The sequence below is a fragment of the Echiichthys vipera genome (genome assembly GCF_963691815.1).
Source record: "Echiichthys vipera genome assembly, chromosome: 14".
Lineage (NCBI taxonomy): Eukaryota > Metazoa > Chordata > Actinopteri > Perciformes > Trachinidae > Echiichthys > Echiichthys vipera.
The window spans coordinates 12,929,684-12,953,112 of record NC_139839.1 but is presented as its reverse complement, the minus strand read 5'-3'; the positions used below and the strand labels follow the sequence as shown (position 1 = coordinate 12,953,112).

General features: G+C 39.0%; 1 protein-coding gene across 1 annotated transcript in view; it reads right to left on the bottom strand.

Moving 5' to 3' along the window:
• Positions 1-186: 186 nt before the first annotated feature.
• rxfp2a (relaxin family peptide receptor 2a) overlaps positions 187-23,429 on the bottom strand; it is a gene marked incomplete at its 5' end in the record, with an annotated part of 23,591 nt that continues 348 nt past the window's right edge. The window contains 16 exons of the mRNA XM_083927271.1: positions 187-2,418; positions 2,582-2,800; positions 4,431-4,599; positions 5,899-5,994; positions 7,762-7,907; positions 9,500-9,729; positions 9,883-9,954; positions 10,029-10,100; positions 12,260-12,334; positions 14,061-14,132; positions 17,297-17,368; positions 17,772-17,846; positions 18,493-18,564; positions 20,453-20,524; positions 21,219-21,290; positions 22,896-23,028. Coding sequence (XP_083783397.1) covers positions 2,156-2,418; positions 2,582-2,800; positions 4,431-4,599; positions 5,899-5,994; positions 7,762-7,907; positions 9,500-9,729; positions 9,883-9,954; positions 10,029-10,100; positions 12,260-12,334; positions 14,061-14,132; positions 17,297-17,368; positions 17,772-17,846; positions 18,493-18,564; positions 20,453-20,524; positions 21,219-21,290; positions 22,896-23,028 — 1,910 coding nt within the window. The 3' untranslated portion in view covers positions 187-2,155. The remainder of the gene's footprint in view (positions 2,419-2,581; positions 2,801-4,430; positions 4,600-5,898; positions 5,995-7,761; positions 7,908-9,499; positions 9,730-9,882; positions 9,955-10,028; positions 10,101-12,259; positions 12,335-14,060; positions 14,133-17,296; positions 17,369-17,771; positions 17,847-18,492; positions 18,565-20,452; positions 20,525-21,218; positions 21,291-22,895; positions 23,029-23,429) is intronic.

The following is a 23,429-nucleotide window of genomic DNA, read 5'->3' as shown; positions in this document are numbered from 1 at the left end:
GTGTTTGTTTGTGTGTGCGTGTGTGTTTTATAGTAGTGTTTTATTAGTCAGCTTGTCCCATTTTTACTGTGTTCCTTTTGGGTTGCATGTAACCAGCTTATTGCTCACACAAAAGAGCAAAATCTTATAATGTGCATCGTTTGTTCTCGTTTCTTTTTTATTATCATTATTTCAGTCAAAGTGCCATCTCTGTGAAACAACCAGTGAACACAAAAATCAACAACAAACAGTGAAATACACAAGTCTCCTGGAACAAATATTATACAACAAAAGTAAACATATGCACACCTGCACAGCATAATAAAAGAGGATATATCCTTATATCACAGGAGGGGGTCCCACTGCTGGCATACTACTACAGAAAGCAGTAAACCTGTATAACTTCTCTCATCTTGTTCCTCTTTCACCATTAGCTGGTTGTTGATTGTCATTGAATAAGAGCAACTGTTGAAGGCAGCAAAAACAAAGGCATATTATACATCAGTATAAAAAAGTATAAATAGAGACATGAGACATGCCTCACAAGCACAGTGACAACAAATCTGACTTGAACACATGATGAATTGAAGGTACCATGGCATGCTTTAAAAAACATTTATATCCAGTCCAGGTCAGTCTGGCAATCAGGAGGTCTGAACAATAAAAGTTTGACTTAATGGTATCAAGATGCTGCAGAAAAAAATTATTTAGATTCATAATTAGTCAGCGGCAGTGCACATATACTGTTCATGCAGAGTGTCCAAATTAGCATGTAACAAACAAGTAAGAAAACATTTTAGATTACACCCATTACATCAAAACAACAAAAAATATGACATAGATGTGCATCAGTTTACAATCATTGGGGAACAGAAAGATAGCAGCTGCTACACAACTGATGATTCAGTGACTGTTTATTGTTGGATATCTTTCCTTCACGGGTTTCTCCCTGGGTTCTCTCATATTTTAAGTGCCTTGTACATGTAATTATACTGTAATCCTGCTTTATTAATTCAATAAAATTTACATCAGAAACTACATTTAGATTTTTTGACATAATTAAAATCCGTTAACTACATGACAAATCATTTCAATTGATTATTATTGGTAATATGATTTATGTCAATGTGCCATTGAACATTTAATTTTCAGATTTGATCATTAAATGTAATTTGTGGCATTTATATAATAATTTTGCATGATCACACATCAGCCCTGCTAAATGCAAATCCACTCTTTCCCTTGCAGCTTCACTTCCACATTTCTGTGTAAGAGGCTTTAATAATAATAATAATAATAATAATAATAATAATAATAATAGTAATAATAAGAGAATATAGTTTAGGAAAGCTAATCAGTCCGTTAGGGTTAGGTTTTAATTTAAATGGTTTCATAGAAGATATTAAAATGACATGTAAACTGGACACTTGCATTTCAACTGGGAGATTAAAGGAAAAAAAAATAGGATTTTTGCATCTGAATTTCAAACAGCATTATTATTTGGACTTTATATGAAAATCAATACAACCACTGATGTGCAATTATTGTGTATTATGCCAGCATCATAATTCCACAAACCATGTTTGAGTTCACGCAGTCCAAGATTCATTCCTTGTTGTTGTTGAAACCAATGATCCTTGAACCCAGTTCTCAGCTCAGCGTCTGATGAACATCACATCTGTGACTCGGTGAGCTTCACCTGTAAGTCACTCCAGAGAAAACAGTGCGTGAGAGATAAGAGAGATATTTAGCTGCGTGACTCCCAGCTCGCTCTCTTGCTCAACCTCCATAATCTATGGTCGTACTAAAAGCACTTTTCTTGCTAAAGACATTTAAGTCTGTTGTGATCGGCTGGTAGTGACATATACAGTACATGATGGTATTTATGCTTTCATCCATCTTCTTTGTTATTCCTATCTTCACTTGACTGTACCCTGACCTGGAACGATATTAAAAGTATGGCGACATAAGCAGGCAAGCATGAAGGTGACTGTAGCTCAAGTGGGTCATCCACAAATTGTAAAGTTGTCAGTTTGATCCCTGGCTCTGTGTACCCACACGTTGAAATAACTTTGGAGTGTAAAACAGGGCGACTGTCGCGTAGGAGCCTAAAGAGATAACCAGCAACAGGCCGCCGACCAGTAGTTTACCAGTGCCAGGAAAGTTCCTGCCCACCTCAGGCGTAGCGTGGATCTGCACCTGTCCGTGATACATGCTGGAGGTAGGCTTGCTGGTATAAAGGAGGTCGTGGCGTCTCCATGAAGATCGTGGAGGAGGTGAGGCTTTTGCGGTCTTTTTTCAAGGTGTGTCTTCTCTGCCAACGACAGAGTAAGACTTCCACCTGCTCTCTGAAGAAGCTGGTGGTCAGGGTGTACAGGATGGGGTTCAAGGCGCTGTTGATTGGAAGGATGAAGATGACCACCCAGCTGGAGATGGTGCCTATATGAGCAGAACAGGGGAAAAGTCATCCACGTTTTTGCTAGTCGCTGTTCCATAAATATAGGGTTCAAACAGAAGAACACTGATCTTCAGAAGGGACCAGGTGATCTTGTGATTTATGAGAAGTAATGTAAATGCAATTAGAAACCATTTCATTTCTTACCAGGTATCTCCACTTCCAATAGCGAGAGGATTTTCACCATAAATATGGGGATCCAGCAGAGGGCATCAGAGAACACTATAAAGAAAAATCTGTTGGCCACAGCCACGTCTCTGTGCAGTCTGCTCCTAAAGTCTGTGGCATTGATGCCAGTTTTATAGATGGAGCAGAACATGCTGGAGTAGGAGAAGACAATCACCAGGAAGGCCACTAGGTTAAGACCTAAAGAAATACACATGCCAGGAAAAGTATTCAGATGCTTCACTGAAGTAAAGGTACCTGCATTTAAGTAAAACCATTAAAAATAAAAGTACTGGATTAAATCCTGCTTAATTAACATAATAAATGTACTTAAAAGTTATGAGTACTCAATTTGCAGAAAAAAGCCCCCCTATGACTGTTCTAGTATTATATAAAACCATTAAAATGTTAATACTGATGCATCAATCATTGAGCAACATTGTTGAATACTTCATATACAGTTAGTTTAGTCCTGTGGTTTCCAAATGGATCGAGCCCCTGGCTGAGGGTCATAAAATGGATTAGTTTAAAGACAGAAGAAAAATCCACAGTTCTGCTTTAAATTTGGCATTTGGTGTATTTTCTTATCTTTATTTATTTTGTGACATTATGGGTACTTTAACCTCTTTTGTGCCTCAAACAATTTAAAATGGAAGCATCTGAGGAATTCTGAGGGGATCTGTATCTCTGGTTGAGCTGCTTACAACTCATGGGCATCTGAAAGGTGTTTTTTTTTTTTAAGAGGCCACAAGCCAAAATGGTTGTGAATTTAACCGTGTATTGTATAATATTTTCATGTTTATCTTTATATGTAAAATCTGAAATCTGAAAAGTAAGTGTATAAAAACATCACACTGAACTGCTAAATCGGCAGAGTTTCGCTTTAAGTAAAGAACTGAGTAAACTACTTGGATACTTTCCACACTGCATAAAACACAGTAAAACAGATACAGTTTATACAGTGCACTTCCTAAAACACAGAAGCACAGCGGAATTTTTACATGTATGTGTTAATTAAGCTACACGGTGGTGTAGTGGTTAGCACTGTCGCCTGGGCCTTTCTCCCGCAATCCAAAGACATGCACGTGTCAGGTTAATTGTTTACTCTAAGAATCGCCCTTAGGTGTGAATGGTTGTCTGTCTCTATGTGCCCTGCGATAGACTGGCGTCCTGTCCAGGGTGTACCCCGCCTCACGCCCGATGTCAGCTGGGATCGGCTCCAGCCCCACCGCGACCCCGACCCCGGGATAAGCGGTTGAAGATGAATGAATGAATGTGTTAATTAGGTTTCATGTGCGCACATGATAAATAAAAGCTAGGGAACAACAAACTGGGGCCCCGCATGAATCAATTAATTCTCGGCAATTCTTATTTCACAGCCTAGTGATGTAAATGGCAGCCTCTTAGAGAGAAATCTAACGTAATTCATTTATCAGACTCCCTCTGTTCCCCAGTGAGAACACTGAGTAATGAATAATCATGCATCATTTAACATGCAATGCTGCTCCTTGTTCTGCTAATTGGTACACAGTGGCAATGTGTAACAATGTCCCATAAAATAGAATCAGATTGCGCTGAAAAAAAAAAAGCTGCATCATATTCGGCTGAACTTCCCATAACAAATGAGAACTTTTTAATTTCAGTGGATTTTATCACATTACAGGGTTTTTTTTTGGTGAAAGAAACATCATTCTCTAAAATTTAGACTGATTATACTGATTTTAGAGCTACACTCAAGTGCTCAATAAACACAAAAAAACTGCTGCCAATTTTGGTTCATTGCTTAAATCAGTATTCACTGTAAGTTGAGCTTCAGCTTCCTTCAACTCACCCAGAAAAATCCCTGTTGAATATCCTTTGGCGGTAGGCTTTTCTTGCCTGTCAGAGTGCAGGGGAAAGCAGACCCCATTACGGCCATAGTAGTTTCCAAACACGTCCTCATTCATTAGGGGCACAACAGCAATGATGAACCCCAGCAGCCATATAGAGGCCAGGACCACCTAAAATGGATTAAGCAAACTGGTGAGGCCTGGGATTTCCACACTTTCACTGTAACTACAGTACCAACACATTTAGTTCTGCCTAGTTGTCATATGTGGACTGACAAGTCATTTCAGGTTCTACCTCCCTCTAACGGAGAAAGAAAACAGCAGGTGGCAGAGCTTTCTCACAGAGAACAGGGACCAGATAAGGTATAAGTCCTTTTTTAATACCTTGTTGCTCCGATTCTCGATTACTTTATTGATTCCTGGTCAATTTTTGGTGTGGAAAAAAAGGAGACATACACAGGTTTTCAGCATAAATCAAACTGTTCTATTCTCTGAGTCTGAACCCAATATTTGTACTGCATTCATTTTAGGTTTTCTAAGTCGCAGGAGAAAGCCTGCCTACGTGGTGCTAACGTTAACGTGCTGCATTATTGTGAAATATACAGCATTCAGGTATGCAGCATAAACTAATACCACACACCACTACATTTATAGTCAAAGCTAATTTGCTATGCCCATAGGGCCTTTAAAATACCTTAAACCTTTTCAACTGTAAAATAAAACAACTGATAAGCTTGGGAACACACGTTTCCGATTTACTTTATCATTTGTAATCTTTACTGGTCATTAAATCCATACAGAATCTGAAGAAGCTGAGCTGAACTAAAGTGAACCAAGAAGTACTCAGTTTTGTTTTCTTCCTGAAGGGTAAAATTGTGAAACGTATACAGATGTTTTGAGGAGAATTTTCTTTGATGTTTCAAACCTCAATCTTGATAAGAATTCCTAATTTGGTGGTAATTTTGGTAATTCTACGCACGCATGCACGCACGTACGTACGCACGCACGCACGCACGCACGCACGCACACACACACACACACACACGCACACACACACACACGCACACAAAGTTTGACTGACGTAGCTTGCTTGACTGCAGTGTAATGCACCCTAAGCTAAAATGCTGCAGCTCAACACATGAAACCGCTTTCCTGTCTCATCCTTGCTGTAATTGGGGTCTGCTCTGCAGTATAATCTCTCTCTTTCTAAACGTAGCTACAGCAAAGCCCACAGAGTGTTTAACACTAACTGCACTGGCCAAGTGCTCAGCAAAACACTTAAGAGCACACCATAACAGCTCATCATATTCAAAGAACAAATACTAAAAAAGAGCAAGTCCAATGTTTTCACAGACTAAGGTTGTATACTTACTTTACACACAACTGGAGTGAGCGATGGACCGCAACCAAAAGGATCCAATTAAATTAATGTGGAAATAAGAGATTTCAGCAGACATTTTGTTTGCTCACCACAGTCTGAAGTTTGCCTGGGCGCAGATTGCTGAAGGGGAAGACAATAACCAGGAACTTCTCCAGAGTTAGGTAGGTCAGGAGGAGAACAGACACCTGAGGGAAAGCACTCACTGTGAATATTAAAAAGGAACATGTTTGGTTTTTTTTCAAGACTATTTTTTTTGGTCTTTCATGCCTTTGTTTACAGAGTACAGCTGGAGGTTGACAGGAAATGGAAGAGAGTGTGGGGAAAAAGGCTGCAGTTCGGAGTCGAACGGAACAACCTAGTTTGTGAATAAAGTATTTATTTCGCAGTAATTTGAAGTATAAATTATTTACATGATTGCTAATTTATAACCGCACAGTTCATGAACCTCTGCACAGTAGAAAACTTGTTAAATCAGTGTTCTTCGTGAACACATATCCTCAAAAATCTATATGACAGCTAGGTCAGAGAGGTATGCACGGATAAGATCAGGTAGTGACCATACAAAATCCTAAGATTAAAAATGCGCCCTTTGAGTTTTCTGACCAAAAGTTTCTCACCAAAACAAAGTGCGTGTACTAAAGTCCTTTCACATAAAACATTTAATTTTTTTTAAAATTATAAATGCTGCACTGTTCACCAACTGTCATCAACAAAATACTATGAAACTGCCGTCAGGAATGTAGATTGCGGTGCTCACATCCTTGTGTCCGTGTAAAGCAGGCAAGAGTTTGTAAAATCATTGCTCTGTAGCGCTACTAGTGAACAAAAACTCCACAGGGTACCTTTGAATACAGCTATACAGTTCTTCATCAATGCTATTTTGAAATTCTGTGTTTTCACTATCAGTCTGCCCGTCAACTCATTTTCATGCCACATAAGATAAAAATTATAACATTTCACAGATTCTAAATTTGGGAGTGAGACAATTTTGGTATCAAGTCCTAAGATAAATTGAGTTGAGCCACTGGAATCGGTATCTGGAGAGAAAAAGTTGCATCGATGCATCATTAGTGTCAGTCACAAACACCAGACTCAACAAAACAGATTCTATGAGAATAAATTGTGGTAGGAGATATAGTGTCACTGCCAGTAGGCATACGGTACAACATAGCATTCTGAGCAAAAACAGATGAAAATCATAGCCTCCCATGGCCAAACTAGGGTCAGAGTTTACACAGTAGCTGGATAATGGGCTGATAAAATGCTTCAAGCAGCAACAGCAGCAGTGGGATCAGTGAAAAAGCTACAACAACAGAATAAGAGTGTGACAGCTTAAAAAAAAAGAGAGATATACTGGATGTGTATTGCAGCGAAAACATTTTGTCACAGGCAAACGGCAGTATGTGACAAGTTGGGATGAGGACCAGTTGCATGGTCAGTGTCCCTCAGTGTCTGATACCATCACACAAGACACCCTTTAGCATCTCTGCGCACATGGGAGAAGTTGGCCTTCAGGGCTTTCTGCATGTACTCACTGACTTTGTCAGTCTTCATACTACATCACCTGACTCTCTAAAGGCTTTCTGGCAGAAAACCTGAAGGCCAACTTCTCCCGTGTGTGTACGAAGGAGGTTGGGATGGATCATGGTCGCATAGGATGGGTCAAACAAACACAGGACTTTCACCCAGGAGACAGCGGTTTGTGTCCCATGTGAAAACCAAAACTGGAAGTTGACTACCGTAATTTTAACTTATGTACGCAAGCTGCATAACAAACATCCTTATTTTAACCCAAACCACAATCTTTTCTTATAACTAACTAAGTAGTTTTGTTGTCTAAAGCTAACCCTACCCTGCACGCTGAAAAATGACACCAAAGGCAGTGTTAAAAACGTGACGCCCAAGCATCTGTGTGTAACGACTTGGGAGTGAGAATGTGTTGTTTAAGTTACCTCTGAGGAGAGCATGGCCAGGAATCCAATAGTCCGACACTCCACACTCTCCATCCAAAGCAAGGCATTACGATTGTACTGCCCACGAAATTTCACATCAAACACTCCGACGAAAAAAAGGTACACACCCATGAGGCAGTCTGCACCTGAACGATAAAAGATATTTTGAGAAGCATGAGTCTATTTACAGAGAGATGTGTTCTCCATGGGTTTGTTTGAGGAGTCCATCTGTCAGCTGCTGACAGTGTCCAAACATTTCAGATAAAAATACACAGAACATTGTCTACCCTCCAGAGCAGGCGAGAGTAATCACTTGTGCGTGTGGGCGAGTGAGAGACTTGTGGGACTTTTAAAATATTAATATTTGAAAATGCAAAAACGTCCAAAATACACACTTCCATAGAGCAATAGCCACAAAAAGCCATGCCACTGATGACACACCTTTAAGTGGGTAGCCCCTGTTGTAATGTCGTAATCCTTGCCATGGTGGGCTGACATGGCAAACTAAATGGAAAAACCCCACAGGTTACTGGTTACTGGCTTAATTTACGGCACCATGACTCAACGCTTCAACCTCTTTTAGTTCTCCTGCTGCACTGAAAGTCCACACGACAGTTAAAAATAGGGATAACAAGATAAAACATGTCATGTCTTTTTTATAACTGGCACAGAGAGAAAGAGAGTCGGAGATTGACAGGGCTTAATAAGTAAAACTGATTACATGCACATCAATCCTTGTTAAAAAGTTTTGTCTCTTGAAGTGCTTGCCTCTGCTTTAAAAAGCAAACCCCGTGTGCTATGTGTAGTTTGACTTGTTAATCTTGATAACACCTCTGGCCCTTTTTCAAGCTGAATTTGTAAGTCCTTTTTTTTCAACATTTAATCTTTACCCAGATATTAAAATGAAACTGAAATGCATCTCACTTCGGGTTTTTGTAGTGGACTTTTATAGAAGGCATATTCTGTAAGATAAATTTGTGTTTTGACATTACACTCCCTCAGTGGTTGCTTAAAGTTGTTTAATGTCTGTGTTTATTCTCATTATAAATCTGTTTAATCAATGTTTGTTTTGATTTACTGTTGTTAATGTTAGGATAATGTTTATCTCTACCCTTACATGCAAAAGTCAGTAGCTTCATTTATTCAAGTATTTCAAAGCTTAAAATATTTCCAGCATGCAATTTGTTCATCTTTAGCTATATTATTATTATGATTTGAAGAATATTATGGATCCAAGACACAACCAACACAAGGACGGGACTCAGGATTACATGTCTGTTGCTATTTCAGCACCACGGTCAGTGCCATTAATTTATCAATACGCTTTTCAGCTGCTGATTTTTCAGAGTCATGTCATAGTCATGGTAGATTCTAACTTGCACCAACCTCAGTTAGATAAAGGATCAGTGAGTCAGGCATATTCAACAAATTCAACTAAACGACCCTTGCACTCTCTCTGCTACCAGGAGATGGGTCCCGCATCTTGGTCAGTTAGCTCACAAGGGGGATGGAATCCCCCTCATACCCTTACTGAGTATCTCCGTATTTGCCCATAGTATATTCATCCATTCACGCATGTTCTAGTTCTGTGTCATGCCAAACATTCTGGTCCATCCCACATAAGAATACAATACACTATGTATTACTCATCTTCCCGTCTCGCACATCCAAAGAAAAGGAAAGATTTACAAAAGCATGTAAACTCAGCCCCTGAGTGTACAGTGGAGTGATTACTCACAGCAAAGGACCTTGATGCAGGCAGCATGCAGGTTGTTCTCTGCTCGTATCAGTGACCTCATGCCGATGACAAAGAGGTTACCAAAGCAGGTAATGAAGGCCATGACCCAGACAGACACCCGCAGCACTACATTAGCCAGCAGGTCCTCAAAGGAAGAGATGCCGTCTGTGTTGGGCTTACAGGACCTGACATGAGGTGCATAGGAGCAATACTGGAACTTCTTAAAGTAGCTATAGCACATTCAAAAGAAGGAGGTAGCAGAAAAAATGAGGGAGAAAACAAGAGTTAGACAAACAACAACACATAAAGGGGCATCATGTTGGGTTATTCAGTGATGGCAGACACAGGTAGGGATTGTGATACTTGTGTGTGATTGCATGTACATGTGGGAGAGGTTCTTCATGGGCAGAAACATCTTCGTCTGAATGTCTGGAATCTCGATCCCCTCCAGCGCCCTATAGAAAACAGAAGCATATTTTACCATCAAACTGGCAAGACAGTTGCTTTGTGAGTGCGTGTCTGTACTCACAGAGACTGAAGATGTGTCAGGTGGTTGAAGTGGCTGGGCTGAATGTGAAGAAGGGGATTATGGGAGATATTTCTGCAACAAGAAGCAGATGACGGTAAACTCAAAAAAGCCTGCCTGGGTGAGATGTAGCACTTGGCTGAATGACAGTGATGATCATCCTGATGTTATTTGAAAACAGGCCTCAGGCTTCATACAGAAAGCATTATATATGTATGCACGTTTACATAAATACACAATATAGTACGTAATGGTCTGCAACAATGCATTGCAGCATCTATCTCTGAAAGTCATATTCTACTCTGAAATCAAAAAAGGCTTTATAATTCTTCCTTGTGTTTCTAAATTAATTCACATCTCACTGCTGCTTGTAAAGTGAGAGTGTTAATTTGTCTATACTTCTTTGATATGTTGTGCACATATGGAAATAGAAAATCCAAAGGTTGTTATACAGTGTTTGGTTTCAGCCTATGGTCACTTTAAATTATGGTTTGTTTTTCTGTTTGCCACAGATGAAGGACAAGGACGGACTTCTTTTTACAAATGGCTTATGTAAACAGCCATGTTCTGGCTCTGTCCCAACTTGGAGAGCTATTTTTGAAGCTCTCTCTACAGGTTTAGCTCCATCCGGACCCTCTCTTTTCACGGTTTGGAATTATTCCTCAAGGGATGCAACTCCTGGCACACCGCCTTACACTGTTGAAGCTGAAGGAGGCTGCCCTGCCCCCGATCTCTCCCGCTGGTGAGAGGTGTTGCCTAACCTGAAGCTTGAAAAAAAAAAAAGAAGTATACTACAGGGTTCTAAAAAGATATTTGTTAAATTTATAAAAAGCAAATTATGAAATTACCACATTTTAAACCTTGATACACTCGTGGATATGATTTTCGACATTCTGGGCCAGAGCAGATGAAGACTTTTCATATCTTTTTATAATCTTACCTGGCATCATTAAGTACCTTTTGCTATCTATGGCATTTCATTGTTTACACCTTAATATGTGCAGAAAGAAAATGTACAGCTATTTTAATTGACAACTGGAGGTAGGGGATGTTCTTTATGCAATTTCTGTACATTGCCAAATTCAATAAAAAGAACTGTGACAGACAGGAATGTGAAAACACTGAACATTTGACCCACAAACTTCTGAAATACGGCTGGCACAAACATCATACAGTTTCCTGGCACCTGGTGTTGTGACTGCGGGCTAACTGGTAAGGCCTACAGCAAGCTGGGGGAGCAAAGCCATCATTATGTTATTAGTCACACTTGAGCTTATTCCTGCCGATGCCAAGTCAAAACATCTGAGGCGAAAAATAAAATTCAAATGTATCTCTGTTTGGATGTTTTTCCAAACAATCAAAATAATGAAGCATGCAGCAGCAACTATAATTGTTTTTTTTTAGTTAAAACCCAATTGCTTGTCAAAGTTCCCAAAACAAAATTAGGAGACTTCAAATTTCAAGGTGGGTCTGATTCAAATTCACTGAACAAAACACATGCTCCTATTTTTCACGAGTTATAAAACATTTCACAAATTTGAGGTACTGGTGTTTTACTTGAATATCAAGCAACTTTATACTTCTTCAGTACATGTTAAGATCAAAATAATGTATCTTCCAAAGCACTGCACTACATTTACCTGTCAGTTATTGCTGTAAGTTACCTAAAGAATCAAGACTTTGCACACAAATTAAGCTAACAAAATATGATGTATTGCTATAGATTAAAATCACCAACAGTATATAAAATACACTGAACAAACATATAAATGCAAAATCAGTTTCTATTAAAGTTAATTTCCACCACTACTTTCATGTGCTAACTTTGTATCATTATAACATTTATTGAGTCAGTATACAAACCTGATTGATGATGAAACACATGCTTGCTTGCGTGCTTTTCATTTCTGCATTTCATCCCTGAGGGATCATTCTCAATGGCTTTTCAAATGCTTCAAGTTTATTAGTTTTTCTTTTAAAATAACATCTTTGACTGCAGGGAGCATCATAATACAAAAACATCTTTGTTTTGCATAATACTCCCTTTTAATTGTCTAAGCTTCTTTCGTGTGGGAGGCATTAGCAGTAAGAAAAGGCATTTTCTCTGAATCCAACCTTAAATCTGGAGTTCCCTAAACTGTTTATACACTTAATATACCAGAATCCCCTTCAAAAGTCCTCCTCACATACTGAAGCACAACTCTCCTTCTCACAGCCAGAATTGAATTACTCACAGTTTAAGGAGGGACTTGAAGAGGCTCTTAAAGGTGTTTTTTGGCAACTCTCTGATCCTGTTGCTGGACAGATTCCTAAACACAGTGAAAGAGAGAGATGGATAGAAAAATTGATTAAATAAATGCTTATTCTCTAGACGAACGCAAATATTAGACTAGACTTAGGTGGACTCATTTATTACAATAAGTGGAGACCAAAGCATAATGTTAAATTAAAAAAGTTCTTGTTCTACATAATCTTCTTTTGTAATCTTTAAAAAAACAAAACAAGTAAAAGATCAAATTAATGAATACTAACAGATGGGAATCATTTAAGCATTTCTTTCCAAAACTGTGCTTTGCAGGGCTTAATCAAAACATTAAAAACAAAATAAATCTCAGAAGGAGAAATCTACAGTTGGTTTTCGAACATAATAATAACGAATAGTAATTCAAACAATGAGGTTGAGGTTACCAGTAATGTACATAGCCTATTTAAAAATACTGATATAATCACACTCCGTACTGGAACATTTTTGGATCATTTAATGCTGTGTTGTGCTACTTTGTAATGGTTTATAGCAAATATTTTTTGGAAAACAAATCTAAATTCTACTTTTTATTCTCTTCTTTTTTTGCCAGATTTCCCCACACCTTTTTATTGCGCACAAGTTAAACCACCTACTAGTTTATTCATTGAACAAGCTGCTTTCTTATTATTCATCCAAGGATTAACATAATCACTCATGAGCTTAAAGCTGCTAGTGCGTGTTTATTCAATAAAACAGTAAAACATAATTGGCATAATCCACCAATACAAACATTATGAGCATTATAAGCAGCAGCTTTAGCAGGGGACCCCAAACTTCCCTTTCCCAGGCCACATCAACCAGCTCTAACTGGGGGATCCTGAGGCGTTCCCAGGCCAGTGTGGGGATATAATCTCTCCACCTAGTCCTGGGTCTTCCCCGAGGCCTCCTCCCAGCTGGACGTGCCTGGAACACCTCCCTAGGGAGGCGCCCAGGGGGCATCCTTACTAGATGCCCGAAACACCTCAACTGGCTCCTTTCAACGCTAAGGAGCAGCGGCTCTACTCCGAGTTCCTCACGGATGGCTGAACTTCTCACCCTATCTCTAAGGGAGACTCCAGCCACCCTCCTGAGAAAAACCATTTCGGCCGCTTGTACTCGCAACCTCGTTCTTTCGGTCATGACCCAACTTTCATGACCATAGGTGAGGGTAGGAACGAAGATTGACCGGTAGATCGAGAGCTTTGCCTTCCGGCTCAGCTCTCTTTTCGTCACAACGGTGTGGTAGAGCGACTGCAACACCGCCCCCGCTGCTCCGATTCTCCGGCCAAACTCACGCTCCATCGTCCCCTCACTCGTGAACATGATCCCGAGGTACTTGAACTCCTTCACTTGGGGTAAGGACCCATTCCCTACCTGGAGTATGAGCTCATTATGAGCTCATATATTGTAAATATACAGATTTTAAGGTTTAGCTTCATCCTAAACCTACCACTAAGTGACAATGAATTGCAGACTATCAGTGTTTGATCATTCAATTATGAATTAAGAGCTGTAAACAATGTTTCATGTTTGTTTACATCTGATATAGATCTGCTGACGGGTTAGAAAATAATTAGGCTACAAAATCAAACGAATACATTTTCAGGCTGCAATAACAAACTCCGCTGACATTTTCATTTCCACTGAAACCCAGCGATTGCTTAGACGAACCACTTGTTATTTTAATTAAAGTCTAAAGCTGAATGAATTATGTGAACAGAATGATAGAGATACAAACTGCTGGTACTCACAGTTCAGCCAGTTTCCACAGAGACTGGAAGGTGTTTTCAGGAACTCTTCTGATCCTGTTGTCCATCAGTAATCTGAACAGAACAGAGCCGCTGTCACAAATCCCTCCTGATCATGGGTGCAGAGACATTTGTTCCCCCCCTCCCAGTAAAAACATGACGGTAACAGAGAACTTTTATTTTGAAGAACCACATACAGAACACGGCTCATATATGGACCCTCGCCGGTGGCACATCAATTCAGTTGTTGCATCTGAACATCTGGCTACCAAATCCCACAACGCTCCTTGTGTTAACACTGACTCAATGCCTCCTTTTGTTTGAATCATCTCCTGCCTGTTCAAATGCACTTATCCACACCCAGATGCTGCACAAGGACATCTAAATAGTGCCAATAAGGGACAAACAAGTGCTGCCCTTTTACTTCAACAACCATTGAAAAGTGAAGCTGGGTTGATACGTATTATACTTAATTTGAGGCAGAGTGGATTTGATCTGTATTACATTATGATGATCACTAGATCACTTATCAAGTTGGTGAATCATTAGCGAGGCTCAGTCTGGTAAGAAAACATGCAGCTAGAAATTAGTGCTGCTGGACAGCATGGAAACTACATCCAGCTGCACTTTATTGGTGTGGTAAAATCATTCTTCTCAAAAGGTACTGAAGTACTTATGTCATTAACACAGGTAAGCAAAGGTAAATAAAGGTAAAAAACCTGTTCTCTAATATGTCTATTAGACATTATTGCGTGTTGTAAATTAAATGACGTCAAATTCTTCTGTGTTCCTTGTAACACTATTAACAGCTACACTAACTAACAACACTAGAGTTTAAGCGAAGTTTTAAGATATTGACCTTACAAATTTTTAAAGGTGAGTCCTCTGTGAAAATTAGCAGATTCCCAGCCTAGTTGGCAATTTTTTGAAAGAAACTTTGATTACTGTCATTTCCAATACTCTGGATTTTAGAGGAAATGTCTTGACACTGCAGCTATAACTCAAAAGGCTGCTGCCAGTACACCAAACGCTGCTATCCTTCTCAAGTCAGTGTTTTCTTTCAGTGTGTGAAGACGCAAATGAGCATTTAATTATTTTTTCTTATTCAAACCATTTTAATACCTACCTTTTCAAAAGAAAATTATATACACTTTAGACCAGCCAGTGACTGAGACTGGACACAATAATTCACAGTTCAAGTGCAAACTGGGTTGTCTTGATCATTATAACTCCAATTGATAGTAACGCAAATAAATCAATCTGCATAATGAAATAGAATTCATGAAAAGTAAGAAAAATGAATTACTCTTATTATATACACATACACACACACACACACATATATATATATATATATATATGTGTGTGTGTGTGTGTGTGTGTGTGTGTGTGTGTATACACAGTGGAGCTCAAAATTAGAGAACAAATTAGAGAACAAATGATAAATTCTTGATTTATTCTGAATTACTGTTATTTTTTCATTGCTCATAATTTGATAGAATATCCACTGTGGCTATACAACTGCTGTACCAGCATGTTTTTTTTTTGCATAACCAAGGCACTTCAACAAAAACCTTTATTTTGTGAAAAAAGCAGTAGCAAATTAGAGAACACTTTCAGACACTTTCAGACACTTTCAGATACCTCCCTGTTATTGGTGTTAATTTGGCACCTGGTGACAATTTACTTAATTGTTGGACACAGCCTATTTATCTTGCAGTTCTCCTGGTTACTTTGCAAGATGGCAAGCCGCTCTGAAGTGACTGAAACCCTGATGAAGACTAAAGGGATGACTCTTGTAGCCATTGCAAGAGAGGTTGGGCATTCCAGGATTTCAAGAATCTTGAAACTTTACAAGGACATAGATTCATAGGACATAGATTCATGCAAGTCCTTCAAACAGGCCGGTCGTCCACATAAAAAACAAATGCACGAGAGGACAGGATTATGACTGTCAATGGGGAATCGGTTCAACGCTGCAGCTGGAGTTGCTTGCCAGATCTGTCTCGGCACACAGTGTCTCATCATTTAAGATAATTTGGACTGAAAGCCCGCTCTGCAGTGACCAAACCTCTCATCAGCAGAAAGAATAAATAGGCTAGACTTGCCTTTGCTGAGGAGTATGTTGTGTGGACAGAGGAGAACTTCAGCGATAAGAATATGTTCAATTTATTTGTGTCTGATGGGGACATTATGTCCTGTGTAGGACTGTCGACACACTTAACCCAAAGTGTGTGAAGAAGTCAGTAAAATTTGGTGGAGGGAGTATCATAGTTTTGGGGCTGTTATCTGCAGCAGGAGTTGCGTCTCTTGTACAGCTACATGGCAGGGTGAATGCAAATGTGTATGTGAAACCTCCTTCAGCAACATGCAATAACTCCACTGCAATTGTCTCCCAATTAGCTGCAATTTTCATGCAAAACAATGCCCCCGTCACACTGCAAAACAGGTTACGCAGTTCCTTAAAGCTAAGAGTAATGAAACAATGAAATGGCCAGCCCAGAGTCCTGATCTAAACCCCATAGAGAATCTCTGGAAAATCCTTGGCAACAAAGTAATGTCTAAGAAACCCACTACAGTTACTGAACTGTGGAAGAGACTGAAGAAGAATGGGCCAAGATCAAACCAGAGCAGTGAGAGTAACTAGTGATGTCTGACTGTGATGAAAAAATAACGGTTTTTCAGAATAAATCAAGAATTAATACTTTGCTCTCTTATTTTGATCTCCACTGTATATACATATCCCTGAGTCTTTAGGATTGCAGATATACACACAGAGGGACATGATTCAAAGGGTTAGTACACAACTAACTGATGAAAGTCTATTTACTTAGACGGAGGATTTAATAATTGAACAAGTATGGCTCATGATCCTAAAAAAGTTCTGCTTTTAATATTGAAGCTGCAAGAATCACCCTCTGCATGGCTTATGGCATGCACAACTTTTCGACACATGCAACAATTTGAATTAAAACACACAAGAAGTTGCTAATATAAGATTTACTGCAAAATTTTGTTTTGATGAATAATTACTTACTGTGAAGTAGTAAAAAAAACAACTGTATTGTAGACGGCTGAATAATTGAATAACAATTTGACATAAACCGCACACCACTCACTTGTGGAAGTTTTGTTCATTAGGACAATATGACATCCTTGCTGAATAAATGACTGATTTGTTGTTTTATTGTGTTTCAAACATTTTGGACTTTTATTATGTCTTAAAGTGGGATACTCACAGAACTTCAAGCTTGCTGCAGCTCTTCAAGATTGTGTAGTTGAGAGTTTGAATCTGGTTTCCTTCAAGATCCCTGAGAGCGGGAAAAAAATGGGGAGAAGAGCACGATAAGATGGTAAACGCGCTGTTCACGTGCAAAAAACATTTAATCCAAATGAACATAAAAATGTAAAGAAAACGTGACTGGTGGAAAAAAAAGGAAGAGAAAGCAACATTGTGAAGTTGGTAAGAAGAAAAGCTACAGGCAGCATGAGGTCATATTAATGGCAGAGTCATCCAGAAGGTTTTTGCACTCGCTGAGCGACCAAAGTGAATTAGCTGAGGACACCTCACCTCTCAGTTTGTCAGGAGGAATATTCCTTGGATCCTCAGCTCTGTAATAGCCCACCTGCCTCTGTCTACCATTTATTTTCACGTACACACAAGTGCACAAACACACACATGTACACACAAGTGCAGTGTCAGATTAGACTCACAGCCAGTCCAAGGCAGGCATGTGTTGACAGAAGCTCGGGTGTGGAAGCTGCTGCAGCGAGGTGCCCACCATGGATCTGACGAGAGAAAGAAAACATGTTTTTGCAGAATGGAGATTCATGTCCACGCAGAAGGAGCCCCACTGCTGCAACAGCTTGAATACAACATCTGTGACATTGTTTTGAAAAAGAGAGAAACAACTTGTGGAGATAAATAACCAAAATTAGGAATTAGAATTTCTGCTGCAGAAACACAGTGACCAATAAATCAGTCAACAGGAAATTAAACGTCAAAATTAACATATTGCACAAATATAAATAAACAAATATCAGTAAAATATTGTCTTGTAAGAATACGGCAAAGGAATGTCTGCTTGTGTAATTACAAAAGTCAAATTAAATAATTATAAAAAGACATTATATGTAAGTTTTCCACTTTAAAATGACTCACTCAGACCATGGTATATTCACTTTGGTAATTTGACCTTGAGCAGATCTAATAACTAACAGACATGTCTTTGTGGTTTGACGAAAATACGTACAGTACTGTAGGCAATATTGAGTTCTTTCATGTTAGCACTTATTATTCTCTGAGTGAAGGCGTTGGTTAACATCAAACTTCTCATCACAGAGAGCTCAGAAAATGTCGGCACCAGTTTGAAATTAGAAATCCATCGGTCAACACTATAAGGGGAAGATTTTTCAGAAAAACTTTGCAACTCACAGGAACATGAGCGACTGCAGCCCGATGAAGGTGTCCTGGGACAAGCTGCTCAGTGGGTTATGATCCAACACCCTGGCACAAAAAAACACAAAAAAAAAACAACCTCTTCAATTATGCAATCATTTGACCAAAACTTTATTAATCATTTATTATTTTTATTAAAAGAATAGCTCAACATTTTGAAAAATGGCTTAGATGCCTTCTTACCAAGATCAATAGCACTCATGTCTTTATGCTAAATATGAAGCTACAGCCAGCAGATGGTAAGCTTAGTTAAGCATCAAGAGTGTAAAGAAATAGCTGGATCTGTCTGAAAGTTTAAAAAAAATACTCCTACAAGCCCCTCATTTCACTATTGAACAAGTCAATGTGAAATTTGCATCATTGCATCTGTTGTTAACAAACAATACTATCTCTGTCTTAATATTCAGCATATTGCAACACGCACTTACACCCAACTCGTCATATACGGACGCTTGGCCAGAGACACAATCACGTCACATTTAACGCTCTAGGTGCCCCTTCGGCATCATTTTGTCAATGTGCATGGTGGGGTTAGGTTTAGGCAACAAAACTAGTAAGGTTTAGAAAAAGATTGGGGTTTGGATTAAAATATGTTTTTTATGCAACTTGTTATATTAGTTACATATGGAACTTAACTTACAAAGGTTGGGAACGTAGACTGTTTAAATAAGTCAACGTTGACTGTTTACGACACACGGACGGCACTGAAGGGTGCGTTGGTAGCAGACACAGCGGGTCACTGACAAAGCTGCCGTATGTGACGAGCAGCATCACTAGAGCCCCTGGTCATTAAGTGTACTTTCCAAAATGTCAAAAATGTATTAAGTATTACAGTTAACTGAATTGTCTGTATTGAAACAAACTAGATGTCAAGTGAAGCTTTGTCTGACAATAACACGGTGCACACATACCACTTCCTTAAGCTTTTGACCACATTAGATTAACACAAATTCATTTTTCTTTTACGGCACTTTGACTAATTGGATTTTAAGGGCAAAATAAGACACAGCTGTGCAACATTTATGACTCCCTTTGAGTACAAATAAATACAACTCCTGACTCCACTGCAAACCAGATGATTTTAAGCACATCAAGGGGATTTGATTCTTTTCAGGGCCCCTAAATCACAAACCAAAAAGCTGAAAGGAAATTCCAGATACTTACAAAGATACCCTTAGGTAAAACAGGGAATTTATATCTCAGTCTCTAATAAAACCACATGACACAGAAAAAACAGCATGGCTAATCCATTCAGACACATAATGACTGCCAGAACAATGTGTGTCCTTGAATGTGCTCTTGTATATTCCAATGGACACAAGGTGGCATCTAAATTAATATAAAGTCACAGCAGCGTACATAACGTTCTCAGACTTCAGCTCACCAGTAGGGTCAACACACAGGCCTCAATAAGTCGTATTATATTATGCAAACCACTCGGACAATCCGTCTTCTATGTTAAAGACAAAATGCAACACAATTTTAAAGTTAATTAGGTAAATCATGGCTAAAAGAGAGACAACATTGGTCTCACAACTAATAAAACAACTGTAGAAACACCTGTATTTGGCATTTTGTACATGTTTTTGTGGATTTAGTTTGTTCTTTTTTTTCTATTTTCACTTTAAAAAACAAATGTCTCATATGGACAGGTGTTGTAAATAACCATTTTGCAGCAAATACTAAATACAGTGGATTTTGTCCTTGTGCATTAATGTATGTTGTCACGATTCTAATGCTACTGTGATAGCATATAAAATAAAATAAATTAAACTAAACTCATGTGAAGGTGTGTGTGTGTGTGTGTGGGTGTGTGTGTGTGTGTGTGTGTGTGTGTGTGTGTGTGTGTGTGTGTGTGTGTGTGTGTGTGTGTGTGTGTGTGTGTGTGTGTGTGTGTGTGTGTGTGTGTATGTGTGTGTGTGTGTGTGTTACTCACAGCCATTCTAACTGATGGAGATCCCTGAACACACCAGGACTTAGGGAGGATATCAAGTTCTGGCTGAGAAACCTGAGAGAAAGAGTGAGAAGCAGCGAGCATGTATCTTTATCTAATAAAATATTTCAAGCAAAAATAGTTTTAATAAAACAACCCAAAACAATCTGTTGTTTCAGTGTTTTTAAATTTGATTTGCTGCTCTCCCAAATCATATATCATTGCATCTATTGCACCAGTTTTGGGTTTTGGTCAGACAAAACAAGACAAGTTGTGACAGACTTTTTTTCCCCCAATACTTTACAAAAAATTATTTTTTACATTTCACTGATGAAATAACCAGGACTTAAAGAGAATATTGTTGCAGGCCCTTTCCACAGTTACAACTACATAAAATCTGTAAAACAGTACAAATACACTCTTAGTTAATCTGAACTGTAGGTCACTTGTGACGCCTGCTGTGCTACCTCTGATTGACCCGATTCATTTTCCCTCCTGTGCGTGCCACCTCAAATCTGCACAGTTCAGAGACACAGAATAAATAACAAAGCCTTTTCTAATACTGTCAGAATTCACAATATCTTTTTTCTACCTGGTTTATCACCCTGAAGCTCCCTGAGTGGATAAATACAACAGACAAAAGGAATCAAGTGGTTAATTTCTCCATTTGCCACCTAATGTGTGAAGGTAAAGGGGGAGGAAAAAGAGAGCCACAACGAAATAAAACCAATGGGATTAATGTCATTATTTAAGTGAGCAGGGTACTTACAACCTCTTTAAACTGTGCAGGCCGCTGAAGGCGTGTTTGGATACGAACTCTAGGCTGTTGTTTTGCAGAAACCTGAGGAAAAATAACAAACATAATGTTCTAAAATTCTTTAACTGTTGATCTCTTACATGCATGTAAACAACATCCAAACACACATACACAAGATCTTGAAATGTCAAAGCGATTACTATCCTGCTGTTGGGGTAAAATCATTATCCAGGGATAATACTCTCTCCACACACGCACGCGCACGCACGCACACACGCACACACGCACACACACACACACACACACACACACACACACACACACACACACACACACACACACACACACACACACACACACACACACACACACACACACACACTAACACACACACAAGTTATTACATAATGCTTAGAATTTAAAAGCGTTCCTGCAGAACACAAAATGAAACTTTATTGGATATAGGGGCTACAATTACTGACACATTCAAACAATTTTTGGCCCAATCCCAATCTCCACACTCGGACTTTGAGGCGCATAAATCTGTCAGGGCTGAGGGTTGTCCCATGGTCAACTTATCAAGTGCATGAGGGCTGTGTCGCAGACATTTTGAGATCTCTACGCACACGTTCTGTAAGCCTTTTAATTTCATTATTTAATTTTGCTAAATGTTGGTGACTTGACAAATATGCGTAAACTGAATATTAGTCAATGAGAGTCACCTGCAGGGAACAAATCAGTTGCTCAGACAGGGGATGTGTTTGTGGACGGGTTTGTTCCCTACCAGCCAGATTCTGCAGACAGACCTGCTTGATGAGAGCTATTTATAGTTGCAGAGAGATTTACTGCGTCACAGTGCAATCATATCTCGCACAAAGCATTAATATTGTAAAAGTCAGTTCTGCCATCACATCTATGAGACAGAATAACTGACTGAAAAGGGACATGGTGAAACCGTTTAACACCAATTATAGTAACGTTTGATTTCAGAGTCTACCTGATAACCTAAACATGAACAACCCAAGATTAATGGTAATACACTACGTCGTTAGGGGTGAAAAGGTTAGGCCACACAGCACTAATTTGTTCTCTTGAATAATATGAATTTATAATAAATTATTGTTGTGTCTGGCCTTATTTATCATTTTTCTATTCTTTTGACATCATGTTTAAAGAAAAATAACTGATTTACCTAGCATCTTTGTATACAAAGACTAGCATCTTTGTATACATCATAGACTGAATATGCATATATACACTTGTTGTGATGCCAGATCAAACACCTGAGGAAGGTTTTGTAGACTGAAAATTCATGAATAAATGTATCAGCAGTGAGTGTGAAAGTGTGCAGAGAGTTTATAATGGACCTGGAGCCACGAACAAAAAGCCTCCAAAGAGCTGTGTAAATGGAAACTACTGAATAAAAACATCACATTAACTGTCTTTTGAAGCTGCATCATTATAAATATTTTCTAAATAGCTCTGCTTTTTGCTCAGCCATTCATTCCTGTTTTGCTGATGTGGTGAGTGTGTTATTATTAACACCTACCATAAAATCCCATCAAACAGATTCTGAGTAAATGGGAACCAGTGATACACACAATAAATGTAGAAACCATACATAGAAACACATAAATAATGAGCAAACCAACCCAAAGTGTGTGTTGTGAATATGTGAAAAATACTCACAATCTCTCTAGAGAAGAGTATTCTGAGAAAACTAAATTGGACAACGCGCTGATCTCATTGCTCCTGAGGGACCTGGAAGAGAAGCCGTAGCCACAGTTAGAAAACACAAAACCCCATTCTACTCTACAGACACCTGGAGTTCAGACACACTCAGGTAGAGACAAAGAGGGAGAGAGAGTAAAAACTCATAAAAACTTTAACTGCTCCTATTTAATTCCAAAATGGCTTTTAAAGAGGCATCATAGAAGCACTATCTGTCAGAGCAAAGACTTGAAAAGGTCCACTGATGTAATCTGAAAAGGTTAGAACGAGGACAGGAACATAAAATGACACACACACACACACACACACACACACACACACACACACACACACACACACACACACACACACACACACACACGTACACACAACCACACACACACCAGTTTCCCATTGGAGATGTTACAGCTTCACTGATCCATTGAAAGCTTAATTGCTCAGATAACACGCACACACACACACACACACACACACACACTTAGATCCATGTGC